Source organism: Botryllus schlosseri, chromosome 3 (genome assembly GCF_051294905.1).
Source record: "Botryllus schlosseri isolate E-star chromosome 3, Bs_hap1, whole genome shotgun sequence".
NCBI classification, from domain to species: Eukaryota; Metazoa; Chordata; class Ascidiacea; order Stolidobranchia; family Styelidae; genus Botryllus; species Botryllus schlosseri.
The window spans coordinates 27,267,230-27,291,538 of record NC_137238.1 but is presented as its reverse complement, the minus strand read 5'-3'; the positions used below and the strand labels follow the sequence as shown (position 1 = coordinate 27,291,538).

The following is a 24,309-nucleotide window of genomic DNA, read 5'->3' as shown; positions in this document are numbered from 1 at the left end:
TTTTTGTACGATTTTCGCCTGTAAGCTATTTCGTGCAGTTTCTCGAAAGGTTCCGGCAATGGTCTGACATAATATGTTCAATTGCTCATCTCATCTGCCCTGATATCTTACTTTTGTTGTTCTGATGTCTTGGTAGAACCCCTCCCCTTGCTAATCAACAAGATGATCAGGAAATATATCAAGATGACTGAACAGGAAGTGAGCTTTTATGCTCATGGTTGTGCTCAAATTTTCGATATGCAGATACGAATTTTCGGACCAACTGTTGTAGTTGGGGTCTTTTTCATCACCTAAAAAGTTTTATTTACGACATCTTAGGAGAAATTACATGCAGTGAACTCCTTTCTAATGTGAAATTGGAATCTTTCATCGGTATTCGAATATACCAGATAACAGATTTAAGCTTCTCGTTGGATAGGATTACTAGGTATACACACTTTGTTGACTCAGCGGATAATTATCCATTTACCAGTCAAAAGAAATGAGACGTATATGAGTATTGTAGTTAAGCCTTTCAAGGACAAATTTAACAGCTTTATACTCCTCTTTAATCTTGGTAGAATTACCAATTGATACAGGAGAATACGTATTTCCGTTGTGCAAAAGTACAATTTTTTGGCTTGACAAACTGCTTTTTTGATAAACAAATATTTCGCATCATGTCATGTTAATATTGATAGAATGACTGACAATGACATGAGGGTTCTTCATAGTCAATCATAGGTATTTATGCCCAGTATAAAATTAGAAAAATCTACCATTTTCTTCCTACCAAGTGAATTATTTAAGGGTAAATACAGTAATTTTGGGGCTTTTTAGAGGTATAAATATCTTCTGACAAAGAGGCAATCTGACAAAACTAATGTGACATTCGTAATCAGCAACCTCAAAAACCCCAGAAACGGCTCTCAGATGTTCTGCCTAGAAATTTTTTTTTTGAAAATTTATGCAACTTATACAAAGTTTTTTTTTTCGCGCTACGTACGATTTAATGTTGCGACATATCTCGATTATTGGGTACCCGTACTCCAAAAAAAACCCGCATGATTTAATGAAATGAGCATTTCGGCGTCGGTCAACACTGCGCCGAAATAAATGAAGTTCTAGGCCGTGTAACATGCGACTACGAGAAGTGTGCCAGAACGATCGACGGCGATACGTGGTTCGTGATTGCCCGCCCACTATCCGATGGTTACTTGCGAATTCTCGCGCGAAATGTCAACGACTTTCCTGTTAGCTTCATGTTATTCTATCGATGTTAACGATGTTAACGATGTTATTCTATCAATATTTACAGTTGAGCTTTTAAAATGCAGAATTTTACAAATTTTCCAATTCTTGGACAGCCCCTTATGTCATATGCATCGAACGAGGATTGTCAGCCAAGACAGTACATAATTACATATGCTATAGCTGATTTGTGACTACTATAATTGACTCATTTTAATTCGATTAAACAACATATATACCACACCTGTCGCGAAAACGCATTGTTTGTCTCACTCTGTTCGATCTTTCCATTCAGAAATTGTACAGTGGCCAAGGTCTGTATATCGTACTGCAGTGCATAAATATGTTAGAATTCGCGCCGTCTTCGATCCGATTTTCGCAAAATAATATCAGCCCAACTTTTACTGATGGAGATTCTGTACATTGGGTGATAGATGAAATCATAGCTGGCCGACTGAGCATTCAAAACTTTTTGCCGATTAAAGTGGCAATATGCTACGACGGAAGGTTCTACACCGAAAACAACAGAACGCTGTATGTGTGTCGGGTACTGCAGTATGAAGGAGTGATTTCGAACGTCGAAGTTCAATTCGTAAGTATAGCCTACTGCTCTAGTGTAGAACTGGGTTTTAGTATACACTGGGCGTATGTACCTTTCATTACATCATTTACTATTTCGATGTGAAGTAGTTTTAACGTGTATTCGAAATCGATAGTTCTACTTATAATTGAGTAGAAATTTTCGTTGTTACTTTTACTTATACCTAAGCACGAACCCTTGTTACTTTGATCGCATCTGATGATATCTGCTTCCAATTGACTAGAAAATATGGAATTGGTTTTACTTCAATATCAACGCTGACTACTATCATCACCTCTGGCCAAGACGAGCGGATATATGGCTTGACTCATACTCTAGATCAGGGGTTTTCAAACCTTTTTTAAACGGCGTACCCTTTTGAATTATCTGCATGTATGGAGTGCCCCTTTAATATAATGTTGAGATATGTTAATAATTCATCAATTAGTATGCTAATAACGGTAAAATATAATGTACCGAGTTGGGAGACAAAACACAACAAACTATATATCAACATTTTCAAACGTCATTTCATTGTCATGAGCTTGACTTGATGATTATGAACTTCACTTCAGGAGTAAATCTATTCATGGAATGTTTTGGAAAGACACAAGGTTTTTTGTTATTTGTGGTATTCGTGGTGTTTGTCGACTATTATGGTCATTTACACCAGACCAATTTTCTTCATTTTTATATCGTAGCTGCCGACTTGCAGCACGGCGCACTTTTTGGTTTTTATGAGACACCGCTTACATAGATGCGATGGCGAGGGTAAATTATGGTTAACAGTAAGTCCAGTAGGCTACGGTGGTTCTCAAACCGAGGACGTGAATGCATCTGAGGGGGGGCGAAGCTGGGTTAACTGGGGCAATAGAAGGGATTAGACACCAAACTCATCAAAATATCTCATGCTACGTGCTATACCATTGCACACGGTTATTTTCGACAAATTACTCAACTGAAGATTGTTTCGCGCTCCACTTGATTTACCACCTGCTCGTGACTATTGCTCTCTGTATTGTTCGATTTTAATTCTCTCAACAGTCATAATCTTCCATGCCATCAAACTATGCGTTGAAATAACAAATATTTTGGTTGCTCTTTTAAATATTTTTTGACATGACGATAAGGGGTCGGAAAATGGTGCACTATCATTAAGGGGGGCATGCCGAAAAATGATTCCGAACCACTGGCTTCCACAAAATCTGTTCTTCATGCAAATTGCACATGCTTGAAAAACCTTGATCACTGCTCCCAACCAGCAGTGGAGGGATAGATCAGAAGGCTCGACACATTTTGACCGTACTGGATACGACCAGACATGGGGAAATTACTTCTTGAATGTAATCGATTGCGATTACGACCACTTCTGATTCAAGCGATTACTATTACGATTACAGCCAAATAGGAAAGTAGTCTATTACGATTACGATTACAGGGAAAAGTAATCACGGTTACTCACGATTACATTCATTTTGCTTCTTTGAAGCGCTCTCTTTGAGACATATTAGGAGACAATATAACAATTGCGATGAAAAGGCCTGATGATGGAACCATTTTCTTTTTAAATATGACGTCATTTACTTGTTACGTCACAATATACCCATTGCCCAACTACAGAGCTGACGATTTTCATTCTTGCCAGGGCCGTAACTGCCACACTCGAGGGCGAGCTCGAAGGGGGCTCAAAGTTATTTCGTAAAGCAACAAAAAATATAGAGTGTTTTTGAGATATTTAATTAACTTGAAAATATTATTCGCGCTTTAAGATTTAATGTCGCTATATCTATCTTGCTGCTCAACAAAAATATGCATGATAGATAGAAATAGGCATTTTGGTGCCAGCCATTACCGCGCCACAACACACCAATGCTCAAATGAATTCTCGCAGTTGAACAATGGACATACGAATGCCTATTGCCTAGAGTCCATTTAATACAGATATTGAGAGCTGCATTTACTAGTAACGGCAAAGAACAGCTCGATTATGATTTAATTCAGCAGCCGTTGATTAGTAATTCTTAGATGTGGAAATCGTAATTTTTCAATTGACCAATACAAAATTTTAAATCTTTGTCCTTCTCCTCGCCAAGCAGCAACGTTCAAACTGCGCTAACTAAACGTAAGAAAAGTTCAATACAAACGCAAACGTTACTATTTGAAACTAGGCTAAGTGGTTATTGTTTATTAGCATGCTGCGAGGTAGTGGCGCCTGGAGTGTATGGATAGCCTGATATACGGCATGATGGTATGGTTCTCACAATCATTCTACTATACCTGTACATCAAGTATATGTTCTCTATGTGTGGATCGCTCGTCATGACGAGCAAAACTTATATCTGTGACGTAATAATGAGCAGTGGCATTTGAAATTCCGACTTTTCTGCTATCAATAACGTGGTATAATATAGCACTCTTCCTCGTTCGCGTATGTTCAGTTTCTGTCATAGTAATTTTACGCATAAAAAGTAACCGTTCTTTCACAAAAAAATCGATCACGATTACGATTACTTCAAAATTACGATTACTAATCACGATTAACCAATGTCTGGATATGACTTTACCGTATAGTTCCATAAACTACAGCCTAATTATCAAGGTACATAAGCAAAAAAACAAAATTCCAATAGCGCCAATAAAATAGCCCTCATAAAAAGCCGATGACACATGTTCTGGTAGAAATAAGCCAAGATTTGAGTTGGCTACCTATGTAGTAACTCTCATCAGTAGGGCAAGTTTTTGTTGCAGTTAAATCCGTGGAAAGTTGCATTTATTTTTGAAAAAAGTTGTAGAAGTTGCATTTTGACCACATTTTGCTCGGTTGACTAAAATAAAAGGTCAAGTTCCCAGATTGACTAAAAATAAAAGGTCAATTTTCCGGCTCAGCTCCCGAAATACCCGTAAAATCCTTACTTCGGTGCTGATTTACGGTGTTTCAGTTGAATTTGGCCGTGTATTTCACTAGAATCGATACTACTTTCATGAAAAATCGACAAAGTTGCAAAATGTTGCAAAATGTTGCATGAAAAAAATGGACAAAATTCGCAAAAAGTTGCACTATAAGATTCCTTCAAACAGCTTGAAACAGCCATCTACATATCTTACGAGTATTTAGGAAGCTGCCGCAAGCTGTATAAAAAGTTGCAAAAGTTGCAAAAACTTGCCCTACTCATGAGTCATCACCGCTGCAGTAGAGAAACAGAATTTCATTGAAGTTAATGTCGATGAGGCAAGTAACTTTACTTGGCAATGTAATAGCATATGCCAAGTATATGGTGGTTTACTCCTTCGTAAACGCTACATTTAGGAAGGTTAAACTTTAATTTAGCGTGTCACATTACCGATAAAATCGCTGCACAATCCAAGAAAAAGTCGCTATATCTTTAATTTTGAACTTTTAGTTATGTACTCCTATGCACTCTTAAAATACTAAGTCCTGCATTATTTGCTGTTATCTCCGAAACATTCCATCCTTGATCACAGATCCGACCAAATCAATTACAGTGGCGCATGACCACGGATAACGAGGGGTCAAGCGTTCGCATTCGCCGAGGAGAAACACCGCGCCCACACAGCGTCAATCAGGTTGGGGATTCTAATATTCTCCATCCTTAATTCGTCAGAATGTTGCAAGTGTCATAGGAAACTGTTCAAAGTTGCCTATTCTTTCCGCTATTTAGGCCTCATTACAGACCCAGGCGATACAGTTTACCTACGTATATTAGCTCTATGTATGTCCGAGCGATACCACACACTTTAGCCATCATAGTTAACTCCATATTCGTTACTCGATTCGGATTAAATAGTGACTCAAACTGTACTTCAATCATCTCGCCAAATCCAATGCATTAAACCCTGGCTCGAACTTAGAAAGTCGACTTGACTTGATTCTAGTCAACTTCAAAAATCCAGGGAATTCATTTGACTCGAGTCAAAATGTGCAATAAATCAATATGACTTGTTTGTGACTTGAACCTAATACTTTACAAAGACGCGTTTAGTTAAATTTCGTTAAAATTCGACAGTTCAATTCAGCAGTAGAGCAGAGGCAAGCAAATACCAAACTCGCATTCTTTCAAATGAAACCGATTCATCAAACTCACGTTAATGGATTTAACAGTACTTCGTCTTGTAGTAACTTCAATAGAACCACGCATAACACGTCTAATATCAAAAGGTAGCATTAATTGAATTTTTAGATGCATGCATTTGTCGTATGGGTTGCCATACGTCCGGAATATCTCGGACATGTCCGGAATTTCACCGTAAAAACTGCGTCAGGGAGGAAATTTTAAAATATGCCTAAATGTCAGGAATTTTTGTAAATCAACATAAACAATATTATTTCCAAGCAGATGTATGTTATTCGAAATTTTTCCTCGCGCTCGACGCGATTTAGTGGAGCGTACATTCATATTAATATGGGGACCAAGCACCGCCCTCGCACAAATGCAATCAAAAACAAAGAAAAATAAATATCAATCACTGAAATAAGTCTAATTGTAATCGCAAATATAAGATAGCGGTATAGGCTATTCCTAGAGTTGGTTAAGGCCGTTTGGATGCTTCAAAGACAGTTGTTCTAAATCTGGGGCTGTTTGCTTTTATTCTGGGATCGCGAAGATGTTGGACGTTATAAGCCTCCAAAATAGGCCGTGAGTGAGTCATTTTATAGTAGGCTAATATATGGAAGAACCAATATTATTGAAAGAATTCATTCAGAAAATTTTACAACCAGAGACATATAGTAAGCCCCCAAGAAGTTGTATCGGTTATCCCACATGGGACATAAGATCAGTGCTTTTTTGGGCGGAAGCGGGTTGAAAAATGTTGTTTCGAGCCTGGTTACAACACACAAACAGATAACTGCTCCGACCGAGCGGTATATCAGGGCTGTCAAACACACGACCGACGGACGTACGGACCATAAGACGATTTCATCCGGCCCGTGAAGAAATCTGTCGCAGACCCAAGCTATCACTAGAACTCACATTAGAGATTGCTGATGGCCCAATTCAGAACTTATGTTACACTCCACAACTGTATACAGTCGATAGGCCAAATTCCCTAGTGTGTCGTCATATTGACTCACAATGTCGTAATACATCATTGTAAAACCCGCTAGTAGACGCTAAAGAGTGTTCAGAATTTGAGCCATAAAAATATGGCAACCACTAATCGTAATTCCAATTGTTGTTAATTTTGAATATTGAAGTTTCGCCACTCCGCATCATTTATTTTGGTGTTGGGTTGAAAGCCACTGATCTGAAGGACTTGTATCACCCCCATGAAGTCACATTTTATGTTAGAACACGCCGCTGTGACGACAATTCGACCGGAATTATTTCGCGTTACTATTGTTGCGGAGTTTTTCATCCATTCCCCACTATCCGATCTTGTGACGAGCCGCCGCTGAGACTTATAGTTTAGAACGAGTTTGCACGCGAACAGGGTTACAAAACTCATTTAGTGAAGAAGGCCATGGTTGCTAAGCACCACAATCCCCATATATGCATACGATAAGTTTTGCCATGCGCATTGCATGTGCTATGCCACTTGACTTAATTGTTTCAAAAGTAACGAAAATTGTGTTATCTTTATAGATATGTTGCAGAGTTATTACAGACATTGTTGGTGTGATTGGACTATTTGTTGCTGTCTGTGGCTGTCTTTGGATTTGGCTATCACCTACCATAGTGTGAAGGTAACCTGATATGTTGCGAAGTTCGTTAACTTATTCCAAGATTAAGGTCCTTGCTAGAAAGTCGCAGTTGTTTAGTGATCAGAGCACTGGTATCGGAATCTGAGGGTCGGGATTCGAATAATATATTCATTTTCTTCATGTTCGTTATCACAGCACAATACAGCAAAATAGTGCAACTATCATGTTTGAGACATTCGCAAACTAAAGACGAATAATAATAAAGCAAGCCTTACTCGATAAACCGATATTATCGAATTATGATCATTAAAATAATTCTCATTGAGGATCCACTTAAACTACTCTAAAGACCCCAGTTGGACCTCGGACCACAGTTTGGAATCCACTGATCTGGATAAACACTTCGTCAGGGCTACTAATGTCTACTTTACAACTGCAGAGAAATCGACTCCCGCTACAATCTGTTTCTCAGCGTGCTATCCTTTTTTACAGATAAGCGGCATAAAACCGGTAGCGGACAATGCTGACTACATACCGCACAATTCAGCGAAAGTGCCCCGGTAGTCAGAATTAATGATATTAACCTAATTTGTAACTGTCCCATTTCCATTAATTTTGTTCTTATTCATTGTAGTTTTTGTATGTTTTTCTCTAAATGACGATTTGTTTCTGGGAATTCAAAGATATATGTTTGACTTTCATGTGGTGCAAAGGCAATAACATACCCAATTGCAAATATTAAACCAGATTGGCTCACTTATATCGGTGTTGCCAAACTATTTTTACAAACGTCACCCTGGGCAACGAACCAGGTATCAAACGTCCCACCAAAACCCATAACCCGCCTACAGTTGTTTTGTTTATGGCACACAGTACTGCCTTGTGGTCGGGGGCTGTATTAGGTTGCTACATCAGCTTTCCAATTGTAGTAGGCTGAAGGCTACTCAGTGTACACGAAGTGCTTGAGTGCCCCAAACTGTTTACCCCTTAGAGGAATAGGAATAGGAAAAATGCGTTGTATATATTTGACATTGGCGATTTTGCGGGATATACAGTACGCTGGCTCATGTCATGATACACATACACACGCTTCATGTATTTGTACACTGATAGTACAAGTAGCCTACATGCATATTGCTAGCAGCCTGGTAACGAGTAACGAATATTAACAGTTCGTAATTTTGCGAAGAAATTCTGGTAAATTGGCTCGACATGTAAATTAGCAATATCACATATTATCGAGTTATATTGCAAGCAATCGGTTATCGGCTATCACTGATGAATTCATTGACCTCCGTTCAATCAAATTCGTTGACCAATAATTCTGTTCGTTGATTGATTGATCGATTTGGTAATTAAAAAATGCATTGTTGCCTAACGAAAATCTGAATCTACGGATAGCGATTTCCGATTGAATGCGCCTTGTACAACCGCGCACAAGGTGACCACCACATATTCTTAACATAACATATCGTTGGGTTATATTTTTCTTCTGTACATGTCACACACAATGTACAATGCGATGTCTTGAACAGATAGAAGGATGTCGAACGACACGCATCAATAGCGATCCTTTACTCTAACATCCACCTCGGCCTAGAGTGCCCGATGTCACAGTTCTTTTCTATGTTGATGTTTTTGAAGCCGCAGCCCTTTCTACTAGATCATTTCTATTTCTCGTGAGTGCATTCTTTCTTCGGGTATTTTTCTGGGCTTTTTGTCGCCGTAGGAACGGCAACGGCGGGGGAAGAGGAGAGTTTCTATGGTTCCACAGTAAATATAATAGTATCAAAATATAGTATCGAAACAGTAATTTCTGTTGATATATCAAATCTTAGTGAATAATTCCAGTACTCGGAAATAATCATATCTCACTCCTCGAATCGAATGATTAAAATCAATACGCGATTCAGATTCAAGCACTCGAAACATTGTGTCCTGTCCTAGCTATGTTGTCTTCGGATATATGTTCAAGAGTCAAGTTCAAGGAATCAAAATCGTGATTAATATTCGATGTAATCTTAATCGACAAGTTCGGGTCTTTCATGTAATGATAGCTGTAATCGCGCGTTTCAGGTCATCACAATCAATTGCATTGATTCAGTGATTGTCCGATGTCTGTGCGGCAGCTATGAGTGAACTGGTAATTTGCCTTACTTTACACAGTTTCTGGCCGTATTTTACAATTACAAGTACTGATAGACCGAATCCCAATAATGTGGTAGTTTACTATTCTTTGAAGTTACAATGAAATGCCTATGTTGGTCGCCCGACTCTCGAGCAGTGTTCCCTCTAAGCTGCGCACGTGCGCAAATGCGCAGTGCTGAAACGCTGTCTGCGCACAGAAAATCTACGCTGCGCACAAAAAATCACAAATTATGTTTTTTTTTTAATAGTTGTTGCGCACTGTTGTCCAATGGACCACGCAGGCGCGCAGATTCGTGAAAATTAAGATGGAACATTGTCAGGGCCAAATAGTGTTATCACTGAAGTCTGAAATCGAGGTACAAGTGCGCCCCACAAAGGTAACTATTATGCGCCCCGTGAAGAAATAAGTATTCACAATCACGTGCACCTCACGGAATATATTTTTTTCAGTATGGCCTCGTACGCGTGAGCGATACTGATATCATTTCAATAGCGCATTTTTTTCTGGGAATGGTGAAATAACATGGTTTAACAAAGTTATAAATAATAATAATGGGCTAGCTCGAAGGTAATCTCCGAGAAACTAACGAATAGTCTTCTCCGCGTAGCACGAACATTGAGTAAGATTTACTCAGGACCGTAACTTTCGCACCCAAACCCCCCAATTGGAGGGGCCGAGCTCGAAGGGGTCCAAAATTATTTCGAGAATTAATATAAATCATGGTGTATTTTTTTTGCAATTTTTCAGGAATTTTTTTCTCGCGCAACGCGCGTTTTATTATTGTCAGATATCTGATTATAGGGTACCCTTTCCCAACAAATTATGCATGATTTATAGAAATGGGCAGTTGAGCGTCGGCCATTACCGCACCATGACGCGCCAAGACGTATGAAGTTAAAGGCTATATGTAACATGCGACTCCAAGAAGAGCGCCAGAACGATCAGCACCGAAAAAACCTTGGGCGAAAAAGACTGCCCCGTTGCTGACCGAAAACTTCGATATATACAAATATATGTGTAATTGTCCATGTCCATAGGCGCCTAAATGGCTGGCGCCGAATGTTCCTGTCCTGGCGATCCGAGTCCCACAAGAAGACAAATGCCATATCAAGATAACATTATTTTCCAGTTAAGAAATACCAATTTGAAATCGTGTACGTCTTTTACTTTAGTATGTTTTGGCGATTTCAACATCTTTTGACATATAGCAGATAGGGGGTCACGAAATAGCATTACGTAACGAATTCATTATATCAACGGGTACGTCCGAAGATGTTTTATTATTATTTAGAGGGCATATCTATTACAACACCCCTCACTGGATCAGCTGTACCGGTAAATCTGATTATGTGAGCAGGGAGAGGATAAACATTGATAGCGATATATGCAATTCCCGATCATATTGGCCGAGCCAATCATGAATTATATAAATTTTTCGCGCTTCGTGCGTTTTGGGGACGCTGCTACTAAATGGACACCCAATGTAGATGATAAGTACCGGAAAAGCCTAAAGCCCTAGGGGGGTCTGGGGGGCGAAGCCCCCCAGTAGTTAGTTTTATCACCCTATTGGAGAGTGGTTGCGCACTATTGTTCGAGGGCCTGCTCAGTGAGTTGGCGTGTTTGCGCAGACTCTTGAAAAATTAGAGGGAACATTGCTCTCGAGTCATATGACTTGGTCGAATCATGCGCAATGACTCGAGTACAAGACGATTCAATACACGAATTGACTCAAACTCTTAAATATGGAAAAGACGTGAGTTTCGTTACTTCTCATTCTTTCGTTACTTCTTTTATACTTCTCATTCTTTCGTTACTTCTTTTATACTTCTCATTCTTTCGTTACTTCTTTTATTGCTGCCTGTTACTCTGTTGTTGTTTCAACTTGCCACTGTTCTACCTGTTTTTAATTTATTCTTCACGCCAGATTCGTATTCAAAGACGATTTTGTACTCCACCAGATGATTCCTAAGGATCGTATCGTTGCAACGTTTATTTTATTTTTGAATGTAACTTTTACTCAATATAAACTCTCCCTCTCACCAAAAAATCCCGACACGAGACAGACGAGAGTCGAGTCATGTCTCAAGTCATTACAGCCCTGGGTTCTGATTCATATGAATTGTTTCAAAAGTTCGCTGCGCCATTCCAAATACATTCATGACGATGGAGCAAATTATGAGATCAAGATCTCATAGAATCTTGTGGGTTGAAATCCAATAGATCCCCACATAGCCCGAATTTCGCTGTTTACGCGGCGTCGGGGAGGAAATTCTAAAATTTGGCTAACTATCAGGAAATTTGAAGGCTTGGAGTAGGATGAAAATCTTTTGGTAAATCAACATGAAAAATATCATTTCAAAATGATTTATCCTACTTTTTCAAGTTCATTCAAAATGAATTAATGTGACACATATTTATTTTATTATGGCGACCAGCGCCCTCGCAAAAGTTGCAACCACAAAGAATCAAAATAACGTAATTTACTGAAATAACGTCCGGGAGGAATTTCTAAAATATGCCTAAATGTCCGGAATTTTGAAAGCTTGAAGTCGGCTCAAATGTTTTCCGTAAATCAACATAAACAATATTATTTTCAAGCAGATTTATGCTATTCAACATTCTTCGTCGCGCTGCGCGCGGGTTAATACAACGCATATTGATATTAGTATTGGCACCAGGCACCATCCTCACCAAAAATGCAATCAGAAATTAATATATATAACCATCATTTACTAAAATAAGTCTAATTGTAATCGCAATTATAAGCTAACGGTATATTATTGGAGTTGGTTAAGGCCGATTATGGATGCTTCAGTCAAAGACAGTGGTTTCAAATCTTGGGCTCATTTGCGATGATGTTGGACGTAATCAGCTTCATAGGACATGAGTAAGTTTGGGCAAGCTGAATTTTTTTAGTTATCAGCTTATCAAGTTTTGAGCTGGCGGACACGGAACATTTTCAAGTTGGAAATGAGATCGTGACCGTGAAAGGTTGGAAATAACCGGATGTGCGACCTGCTGGTGCATTTTATGGTAGCCTAATATATGGAAGAATCAATATTATTGACAGAATTCATTCATCAAATGTAACAACCGAATGCATATAGTAAGTACCCCAGAAGTTACATCGATTACCCCATGGTAGCCCAAGATCAGTGCTTTTTTGGGGGCGAAAAGGGGCAGAAAAAATGTTGGTTGGGACCTGATTGAAACACACACACTCAATTCCTGTATACGGTACAGTCCAATGCTCTCACCTATGGGATTAGGCCTTTTACCCACTTCAATATCGGAGGCTGCGATCTTCCTACTTCAATAGATAACACAGTGCCAAGAATAAATACGCAACGTAGTAACTGATTGAGGGAATTCGAATTACAGAAAGTAACCATATGTCAACAGGTCAGTTCCAATGGGCGACCTTGGAACTTGCTAATTTTTCTGTTTCCAACTCTCCCGAGAAAAACTTGGACGTCCCTGATCCTAACCCTGAATGACTGTTTCCATATGACAGGTTTTGTATACCCAACCCAGACGCAACGTTTCCTTTTTATGAGGTCCAGACGCCATACGTAGGCTACCCCAATCACCCAGTAGATACCGCTATCCAGGAGTAAATTTCCTTGTCGACATGGACTTCTGTATAAGTTTTACAGTAGGCTATATATATGGGAATGAAGAATAGATGCTTCAAAACCTGTTCAACGATGTGCGGGCGGAACATTACTCCTCCGCGAATGCGAACACTTTTGCCTTCGTTTCTGGTCGTCAGACGATGCCATATTCTATTCTCATTGATCTGTTGATCGAGGATAGAATATATTTGGTAGTTTCACGCAATGTTGTTGGATTGCATGGTTTCAAAGCGTATTGACTTCGTAACTCCAATTTTTACAAATAAAGAGAGATAATTTTCGTGGAATTAGTGGGACGAATCGCGATGGAGCATTTCCACTTCATTTTGAAGACTGGGGGCGATTAAGATAATTCGATCCAAAACTGTTTTGTTGTTATATGCTTTACTATGGAACTGGACTAAACATGGACCTAATTTCGTCTCTTGAAGTACAATGAGGGTGGTGAAAGTATTCAAATCAATATAAATCATCCATATAACTTGGTATTTTACATAGGATTTGAAGTTGAGAAAAGTATTACTGACGTTACATACCTTTGAATAATACGTTATGTCGGAAAACTAGCTGGGAACATCAGTATTTGTTCACGAATTGCAACCCAACGGTGCTTCTTCAATTTACGATCCAAATCAAGCCGATGTCAATGGTGCAACCAATACATGATTCCCATGAGCATGGATAGACAGGTTGTGCAGAGTGAAATCGATATGCACGTGGCCTTAATAGGACTGCATTCAAGTACAATTTTGAAAACATGGCTACGTTATTGCAATATATTATCTCTAAACGGCCGTTTTCAACTGGTAACGTCACAAAAGCTATAAATCGGTGTCGTTGTCAACATTACATATCCAGTAGTAAGGAAAATTGCCCATGGATCTTTGGGGGGGTTTTCGGGGATAGAAGATCACGATAAAGATGACCAAAATTGCTCATAAAAGTGTTTATATGTACTAAACCATCATTTTGGTCACAAGCATCGAAGTTTCCTGACAATTTTTCAAATCTGAACAACCCTAATGCTCATCTCTGGTAGCGACTAGCGACACGATGATCTTGGTAGGGAGTTACCCTGTTTCGATTACGCTTTCCAATGTGGGCAGGCGCAAATACCTTTGCACTAGAACAGTGGTTCTTAACCTTGCCCCTGGCGCCCCCCAGGGGGCGCTGGCGATTTTGAAGGGGGGCGGAAACGCTCAGGGGGCGATATGGGTGGCGCTGGAGAAAAATGTCTTCGCAGTAGATGATGTGGTGATAGGACATATCCTTAATGAGTATTAAGAGCAAATTAACACCGAAAACTTCGTTACATATTGCCTTCAAAATACATTGTTAAATTGTCCATGGGTGCCTAAATGACTGACACCGAATGTTCCTGTCTTGGCAATCTGAACCCCAGAAGACGGATTCCATCTGTCAGGGAAAAAATTTATGTCAGTGAAGAAATACCAATCTGAAATCGTGTGCGTCTTTTAGTTTAGTACGATTGGGCGACAGGGATATTCCTGTTGGGCGATATCCCCGTTGAGCGATTCTATATTTTTTGATATTGCAGACAGGGGGTCACGAAATAACATCATGCAACAAAGTCATACCAACGGGTTCGCCCGCCCGAATATGTTTAATTATTAGTAGCGGGCCCTACAGTTTCCAAGAAACCTCACAATGTTCGCTTTAAGTTTTGATGAGTCTGCGCACACTCAACAACTCACTGCGCTGACCCCTGGACAACAGTGCGTAACGACTAAAAAAAGGTAACTTCGGATTTGTTGTGCGCAACGTATATTTTCTGTGCGCAGAGACCGTGTCAGCACTGCGCACGTGCGCAGCTTAGACGGAACATTGCACCCCACTCAGCTCTACCGGTAAATGTGTTTACGTGAGCAGAGAGAGGTTAAAAATTAATCTCAATTTACATGCAATTCCCGATGATATTGACCAATTCAATCATTATTAGTGAAATTTTTCGCGCTTCGCGCGACTAGGCGAGAATAGCTGCCTCAGTAAATGCACACCCAATGTAGATACCCAATAGGCTATAGGCAAATAGAGGACAGCCTAATGGGGGTCTTGGAGTGAAGTCCCCCGGAAGCTTGGTTTATCACCCGATGGGGGCCAGGACTAACGTTTTTGTTTGGGGGGGGGCTGACGAAGTGCTGTTACGGCCCTGGTAACGAATAATTGTACCTGCGGGCACGCCCGAATAGGTTTAATTATTAATTACGTGCCCTTTATTTTCCTATACAACAGCTCACTCAGTGCTACTGGTAAATATGATTACGTGGGCTGAGAGGATAAAAAGTTTATAGCGACTTATATATGTAACTACCACCTATTCATTCATGAATTATATAAATTTTTGGTACCTAGGGCGACCAGGCCACACAAACTTTGCTGACCATCGAAATCACGATATGTGGTTCGTGGGGGCGAAGCCCTCAGAAGTTCGGTTTATCACGCTATGGGTGCGCAAGGCAATCGTTTTTATGGGGCTGACAAAGTGCCCTCCCTCTTACTCATTGTCTTTATTACATTCCTTACAATATGAAGTGGGGGGGGCGCTGGAGCACGATAATCTTTGAAAGGGGGCGCTTGAGGAAAAAAGGTTAAGAACCACTGCACTAGAACAATCATGGAACGGTAATGAACGATTTTGCAGCTTCGTTCCGCTTCGTTGAGGCTGGAGTGGAGAATTGTTTTGCGCAAGCGACTGTAGGATTTCTGGCAATCCAAAAGCTATCTTCCCGAGTGCAGAAATTAGTGAATCTGGTCTTGATCGAAAGCTGCTGTTGCACCGATCTCAAAAAATATAAATTAAAATATGATCAGGCACTGATTCCCCTAAAATCCGTCCTCCAAGTATTGAAAATCGGCATTGTTCGAGCAATCGGAGAGTCGCAACGGGTCATTGTTATCGCCATTGTGTTGCGGTTACCCGATTGTTCTGAACAATGCTGATTATTCAGACTTCGAGGGCGGATTCTAGGTGGCGCCCATTAAGAAAATATTATTTTTGTTAGTTCAGCTGACTACTTGTTATTGTTGGTATGGGTTTTTATTGGTGCTAGGCTACTGTAGCCTTCTGCACCAGATCGAAAGTTTGATCAGAGTTATTCGATTCGACAGGAGTGCGAATTTTATGATAGGCGTCGCAGTGAAAGGGCTGGTTCCATACTATTACCGAGAATGCTATTACCGAGATGGACATTACCGAGAATGCTATCACCGAGAATGTACATTACCGAGAACGGACATTACAGAGAATGGACATTACCGAGAACCGACATTACCGAGAATGGTCAATGCCAAGAATCTAGCTTAGCGTAACGGAAGTTGTCGAGAAATTTATACCTGAGAATCGATACCGAATGTGGCAATGCCGTGATGCACACACGCGACCTTTTCATATGCCTAACATATGCCTGCATTGCATATATTGCATTCTCGGTAATGGCCATTCTCGGTGGTGTCCATTCTCGGTAATGTCCATTCTCGGCATTGTCCATTCTCGGTAATGTCCATTCTCGGTATCGTCCTTCTCGGGAATAGCATTCTCGGTAAAAGCATTCTCGGTATTGACCGGACACCGAAAGGGCTAGTGAGAATTTCTGATAATACAATGTTAACGCCATGGTTCCTTGTAGCTTCGATGGTATGCTGTCTATTAGTTGACTACTAGTTAACAGATGTTAAAACCTTTCACAAAGCAAGCAGTATCAAGTGCCACATCAATGTTGCATTGTTGAAGTCCGACTACATATATTTTGCTCTGTTTGTGATTGATATAATTGAGATTACGACAATATAAAGTTCGATCTCTGCGTGACTGCTGGAGCGTGAAGCTGCTATCGAAATTTCAATAAATTGCAGCTCCGTTACGGTGGCGTTCTGAAGAAAATGGCTGCGGCCAAAATTTTTATTTCGTTTTGCCCTTCAATTTGAGACCACATAATTTTTAGAGTACAGTGCCCATTTAAAACCTGGAGCTTTTAAGATTTTATGAGTTTGTGTGGTGCGCATGTACTTCTCATATCATAATTAGTCAGTAGCACATGTGCAATAGTCTACATATCAACGCTTCTATACAAATGCAGCAACTAGAGAGATTCAAGTCACAATTCAAGTCAATTGGAAGTTTTGAGTATGAGGGGATGATTCAAAGACTCAAAGTCATTAAATTTTGCTAGCTGTGTGAAAGACGGAACAAACTGGCCATTCATCTTGAATAAAATCGAATACTAAGCCTCCTTAAGTTGACACAAATTGATATGGCACAATACACTACCCATCTACACATCCGTGAGAATAAAAACGCATATATACTATATTCGTTCGAATTAAATCATGCAACAGGCTTGGTAAATGTGAACACTGTGCAATGTAAGCATTGAGCCGTCTAAGAAACATATACGTTGCTATTAGAATAATCTACTACAACTACGACAATGTGAACTGGGATTACTTCGTTTGCGGTCGATATATTTGTCATGTAACATTGGGGGATCAGTAAAACGTACAATTAGTGAATGACTGGTTGCTATCTCACATGTGACACCGGCGTACCGCGAACAATCCGAACATATACAACATACATTGATTTAATCGACACCGTTTGCTTCGTGAATTGAAGTTGACTCGTAAATATTGCCCCGAGTCACGAGTCAAACCAAATTTTTGAAGTGCCGAGTCATATCAAGTCGAGTCATTTTTCCAAAGTGACCCGAGTCAAGTCGTGGCTCGTGTCATCCCAACACCGCATAGCTAGAAACCAACTCAACGCAACACAACAAAAAATAATCAATATGTTAACGATGACAAAATCAGTTTGTCAGCCAATTACGAGTTTTTTAGTACAGTTTCCAACCAATCAGGATCGGTGGCTCGTGATTGACCGCCCACTATCCGGTGGTTATTTTCAGATTCTCGCGCGAAATATCTACGACTTTCCGGTCAGCTTCATGTAGGCTCAACGATGTTGTTCTATCAATAGTCGCAGAAATGAGCTTTTAAAATGCAGCATTCTATGAATTTTCCAAATCTTGGACAGACTCTCATGTCATATGCATCGAACATTGATTTTCAGCCTAGGCCAGGCGTTCTCAAAGGGTGGGCTATGGCCCATGGTGGGCCACAGGAGCCTTAGAGGCGGACCACAAAGCTATTTAGAAAATTTTAGAATTAATGTAAGTTTAGCTATATTTGTTATGTTAAACGCTAAAACTATATTCATAAACATTTTCATCCGACTCCGATGAGACGTATGGGCACGTATGGAGTCAGAATTTGCAAGTAGAAAACGGGAGGGACAAACGGCGGCTTTTCCCATTGGTTATAAAAACCTACGGCTAACAGCAACTAAAATAATTTGGAGTATTATAATAACTGAAAGGTAATGTTGAAGTAACCAAGCACTCCGACAGGGTCATATGTCGTATGCCGTTGAAAGGGATGTGCAATAAACTAGGAATGAAGTGCAATTGATGTACAGATTTACTGTACTTCGGCAGGTCGTATTATTGTTAGATAAAAAGAGCCATATCTGCAAACTATTAGAAACATCTGGTGAAGGTATACTGCACCACTGCAACGAATCGTAATCGACTGAGGGTTTAGTGGAACGCATTAATCTTTGGACTCGGTTTAAAATGTCCGGCCTGGGAATCATTGTACATAATATAAGAGTCATATGAATTAATTGCATCACTGGATTGGATATTCTGACATCGCAATTTCAGTTGGTTTGGTACAATACATGCAATGTATATTGCACAGCAAGGCCGTGCAACTTCTCCAGTCGGCGGGCCGGATATAAGACAATTACGTAATTGGCGGGCCGGATCGCTGAATCGATATATTATTCGCATTTAATGAATGTATTTTAATGACAGCAATGTAACTTCAAAGCCATTTCTCGCCAACAAGGACGAAGACAATGTGGATTTGAGAACAAGGTTGTCATACAGGCACCACCATGACTGTTTCACTCTGATCAATCAACCAGGGCATGGTGTCGGTAGTGAATGGAATAGGAAATTTCCATACTCGTTACCGCCCCTATCGTTCCATACCATACTTCACAATTTTCCATACCATAGCAACATTCTTTCATTCCATATTTGATACTTTTTCCATACTTTCGCAATTTGTCCAACCTCTCAAGCGATATTCTATTTTTGATGTGTGGAAAGCTCCGGCGTTTATATTATAATTATTTCGCATGAAATAATCCATTTAAACAGCCCTGATGCACCAATGAATAAATGACACTGAATAATGCATAGGTCAGATCATAGGGGCCGACTTTTATTTTTGCATGGGGTGGCGGCAGGCGCGTAGCCAGGGGGTGTCGAAAGTCGAATCCCTCTCCTTTTGAAACGCAAAACCCCGTCCTTTCGAAATTACCAGTCTGATGCTAATATTCAGTTGCAATTCAACATGTCGTATTATCAGTGTTACGCGCGGCCGTGACCAATTAGCGAGATCCGTCTGTGCACGCGACGCGATCTACCGCTGAGATCATTGCAAAATTAGGTTATTGATTGCAGAACGCTCGACATTCATCGCTGGACTGAGCAAGAGCAGTAACATATACGGCGCAACAATTCTGGAACACGAAAGACGGACAAGAAGTATGATTACAAACGCGTGCGGCCAATCAGTAATTATCTCTTGCCGCCAACATAATGGGTTTTTACTTAGTATTGAGTAGTTTGCATCGCGACAATTGGTTGCTGCTTAAAACATCGAATTAGACTACCTTGCTGCATTTCCCGATTTACGTTCGCTAATCATAATTGGATTAATATTACGGTCCCTGGAATAAATTCCAACTGTACCAGGCACACAAAATAAAACACTGTTCAACTTTGCGTTCAGAGAATATTTATGACAAAAATGGTTCACAAAATATTTTAAACGCGGCTGACGACCCTCATCGATGCAAATATTGCATTTTAATTTGTAGAACGTGAACGTATATTTGGTCGTCAAATCGCGATAGGAGATGGTGTTTCTCAGAGCGCGTGATGAAATCTACGCAATGCGGTCGAATTATGACATTTCATAACGATAGATTGCTGAAATAAGTATCAGTACACTGTGCGAAATACATAGTATTGATCAATTTTATCGGACCGTACAATCGGCCGGCAAGGTTGCGCTGATAGCGAAATTGCAAACATGCCGCAAACCTGCAATAATTACAATTTCAGGGTGCGCTAATCCTGCGGACGTGCTAAATCAAAATACCGACGATAGTTCATATGAGATATCGATGACCCATTTCGCATACAAAGGATTCTAGCTAATTTGCACCTACGCAGCATCGATTATACGAATTAGTGAATTGGCATTTCGAAAGAACGGGATTTGTAGCTATAAATGAGAAACTCCTTGGCTACGCATCTGAGGTTTTAATGCCTACAAGCACGGCATGGTATGGTATGGTATGGTATGGTATGGAAGTATGGTATGGTATGGTATGGTATGGAAGTATGGAAGTATGGAAGTATGGAAGTATGGTATGGTATGGATCGATATTTTTGTATGGAATATGGAAGAATGCAAGTGTGGTATGGAATGGAAGATTTTAATCTATGGTATGGAACGACATTTCCATACTTCCATACTTTGATGTTTTATACATTTTATTGTGATCTGTGCAAGCTTCATGAAGCGTACGTTGATCGCTGCTTACGGAATACGATCGCTTTTGTTATGTGTGAACGTGAACTATTGAACGCTGCGTAGGTACAAATACGCGCTTGTGCAACGGTTTTAGGAGCACTTGGATTTACTTGATTTTGTTATATAATAATGACAAGAGTAATGTTAATCTGATATTCCATTGAGTCTAGACACGACGTCTCCGAGCATAGTCTATCATGTGACGCAATAATTGGTAATGTAGGCATATCCAACTATACCTCATTCCTTGAGTGACGCCAGCTCACAGGCAATCATGATGCAACGTACTAATTGCTCAATTCGATTGATAATTGTACTATTTATTATACTATAATAATTATACTATTTGCATACCGAGATATCTTATTGGTCATATTTCAAACGCTCTCGCATTAGGATCATAAATTAGGGAGTAGGGTAGACATAGTCTGAAACAGAAATCCCTGGTTCGAAATTCTCGCCACGCTAACCCCAACCAAATGCTGTACTAATAATCACGCAGATCGCTGCAGTATTGATCGCCTTGAGCTGGGATATTTTATGGGTGCGCCTATATTATAAATTATTTTGCGAGTATTTACTTCAAACTTGCATGTACATCATGCCAATGTACCGGAAATGCGATGATATTCTTATGGAGCAGGGGTGGGCAACTTCTCCAGTCGGTAGGCCGGATATAGGAAAATTAAGTACTTGGCAAGCCGGATTGATGAATGGATACATTATTCGCGCATATATACAAGGAATAAATCGTATTTAATGAATGTATTTCATCGACAGCAATGTCACTTCAAAGCCATTTCTCGCCGATAATGACAATACAATGTGGATTTGAATTTGAGAACAGCATTGTCATTCAGGCGCCGCCAAGTCTGCTTCTCTCTGATCAACTAACTCACGGTGCAATCCTTAATTAAGATTTCAAATCGTTTCATAAGTCCGGTACCCAAAATTTCCCAAGATATATATCAATTCATTAGAGTTGAGTACATCATAAATGCCGATATTGCAAGTCTTCTTGCTTCGACGAACTTACGCGTAAGCTCCACCCTCGCACGCTGCGCAGTGCGCACCACTATATAATTACATACGCAGTCACTAAAATTTTACGTTTAAGCAAGTGGTGGGGAATCTCGGCTGACTGCGGGGGCCGCGGGCCACATTATCATGTGAGACGGGAAACTGTCTGCGGGCCGGACAAAATCTCGTCGTTGGCCGCATCTGGCCCGCGGGCAGTATGTTACCCGTCCCTTTTATGGACAGTCCTAGATAACAATCTGCTGACTATCTCATTTTGTTCGCGGAAGCTGTAGAGAGTAGACTTACACAGCACCTCACCACCGTGGACTAAACCTCACCTGAACAGACTCTGTAAAACTATTACCAGGAATTAGATTCGCATCGTGGCTAGTTTAGTTTAAGCAATAATGACATCCGAAATATCAATAATATAGGTGCTAGAAAATGAAAAATAAACTTATGATATTTAAATATTTGAAAGTATGGAATATGTATCAAGTATGGTATGGAACAATGTCGGTATGGTATGGAAAATCGCAAGTATGGTATGGAGAGAGTACGGCAAGTATTGAGTATGGAAAATTCTCGTTCCATACCATACCATACCATACCATACCATGCCCTGCCGACAAGGCGCTGGTTAATATCAGCCCGGGGCATATACGGCCTACGTAGGCCCCGATCAGCCAGTCGAATTTGATCGTAAAATGGTGCGCTTTCAATTATACACGTGTTATTGCAGTAAGAGATAGCGCAGTGGTATAATCCGCAGTTGCAACACCAATGGGTGCGGGTTCGAGTCCGACCGAGGTCGACCTCCGATACATAAGTGTTGGAGGTTTGCCTGGGCTCCTCCTCGATCGCCTCATCCGCGTCAGCGGTTTCTTACAAAAGCCTATAAGTCTATAACTGCTATAAGTCGGCAGTTACGGAAAATAAGAAGAATATCGGCCTGGTGTAAATGACCATAGTAGTCGACAGACACCATGAATGCCCCAAAACAAAGCAGTAAGAGCGATATGGGCGCATGGCGCGATCTTATCAATAGAAATACAAATCCCTAAGGTTTGAAATTCTATCCGCGATATGGTTGCGCTCGACAGAGTCCGTCCAGCAATGATGTGTATTGGAACATAGAAGGTTCCCGTTCAATCTAATCGAATACATTCAGAATTTGCGCTACCGAGAATCTCGTGTTGAGTAATTCAACGCTGTGCACTGCACATAGGGCTGGGCAAAATCGAGTACCTGAGTGATTCGATTCTGAATCACGTAATGTGCTTCGAGTCGAGTCGAGTAATCGAGTATCACTCATTATGACGTCACAACAGGATGTACTATGTCGAAGTCCAAATAGGAACCTTTTATGCCTACACAAGAACGTAATGCCTGTTATCCATCACATTAAAGATACTTAGGTATTTTTTCGACCATACCGATTTCATTGCACTTCTTGACAATTTTGTTGGATGATAATGACTTCGGAAATGTGGTATTTCCAGTAACGTTCGTAGCTTTAAACTGTGCCTGGTATGCTCAAACACGGCCAATCAAGGTTTCACGGCTTCCTCAGTGGAAAATAGTATCAAAACTATAATTCTCGTCAGTAAATTATCTTTCAGTGGCGAGGACCGTATAATTTCAGTACTCGAAAAAATCGTCTTCTACTACTCGACTCGAATCATTAAAATTACTACTCGATTCAGATTCGAGTACTCGAATCATTTTGCCCAGCCCTATGCACAATGCGAGGTTTTAATAACAACTCAAACACTGGCAAGCGACACCTAGGGAATTCGAGTGTATAAAGCAGACTCGAATTAGTAACCTACAGATGGTAGCGAACGAGAAAGCACGCATCTAATCAGTAATTCCTCAATTTACGTACAGCACAATGGGGTTCCGAGTCTGACATCGCGACAATTGTTTGCTCATTATAACGACGTTTGAGCTGCATTGTTGCATTTCCCGATAAAAGTTGGCAAAATCAAGTTAGAGTAATTAATATGCACCAGAGTTGGATCAATTGTAATTTGTAATTGTAATTGAATGTAATTATTACATTTTTCAATGTAATTGTAATGTAATTGTAATTGAAGCATTTTTATTTTGTGTAATTGTAATTGGAATTGTAATTTGACAAAAATTTTGATCAATTACAATTTCAATTACATTAAATTGCTATTGAGACCTGACAAGCACAACATAAAATAATTGACCTATAATGCATTCTCTTTAAATGTCGACAAGGAATTTGGTGGATCCATTCGCGGAAGCCCTTGACTGCGCCCTTGCGGGCGAAGTTTTTATTTTTATTTTACCGCTATGCTGGCCTCCGCTGCCA

General features: G+C 40.2%; 2 protein-coding genes across 2 annotated transcripts in view; one reads left to right on the top strand and one right to left on the bottom strand.

Moving 5' to 3' along the window:
- The window catches only part of LOC145436264 (uncharacterized), a 99,149-nt gene that overhangs the window by 15,319 nt on the left and 59,521 nt on the right, over positions 1 to 24,309 (bottom strand). The gene's annotated exons all lie outside the window — the stretch shown is intronic.
- On the top strand, positions 1,425 to 8,078 carry LOC145436266 (uncharacterized). The gene is made up of 4 exons (XM_080313634.1): positions 1,425 to 1,822; positions 5,294 to 5,395; positions 7,414 to 7,514; positions 7,965 to 8,078. The coding sequence occupies exons 1-3, from the start codon at positions 1,574 to 1,576 to the stop codon at positions 7,510 to 7,512; spliced, it is 450 nt and encodes a 149-aa protein (XP_080169760.1). The 5' UTR covers positions 1,425 to 1,573; the 3' UTR covers positions 7,513 to 7,514; positions 7,965 to 8,078.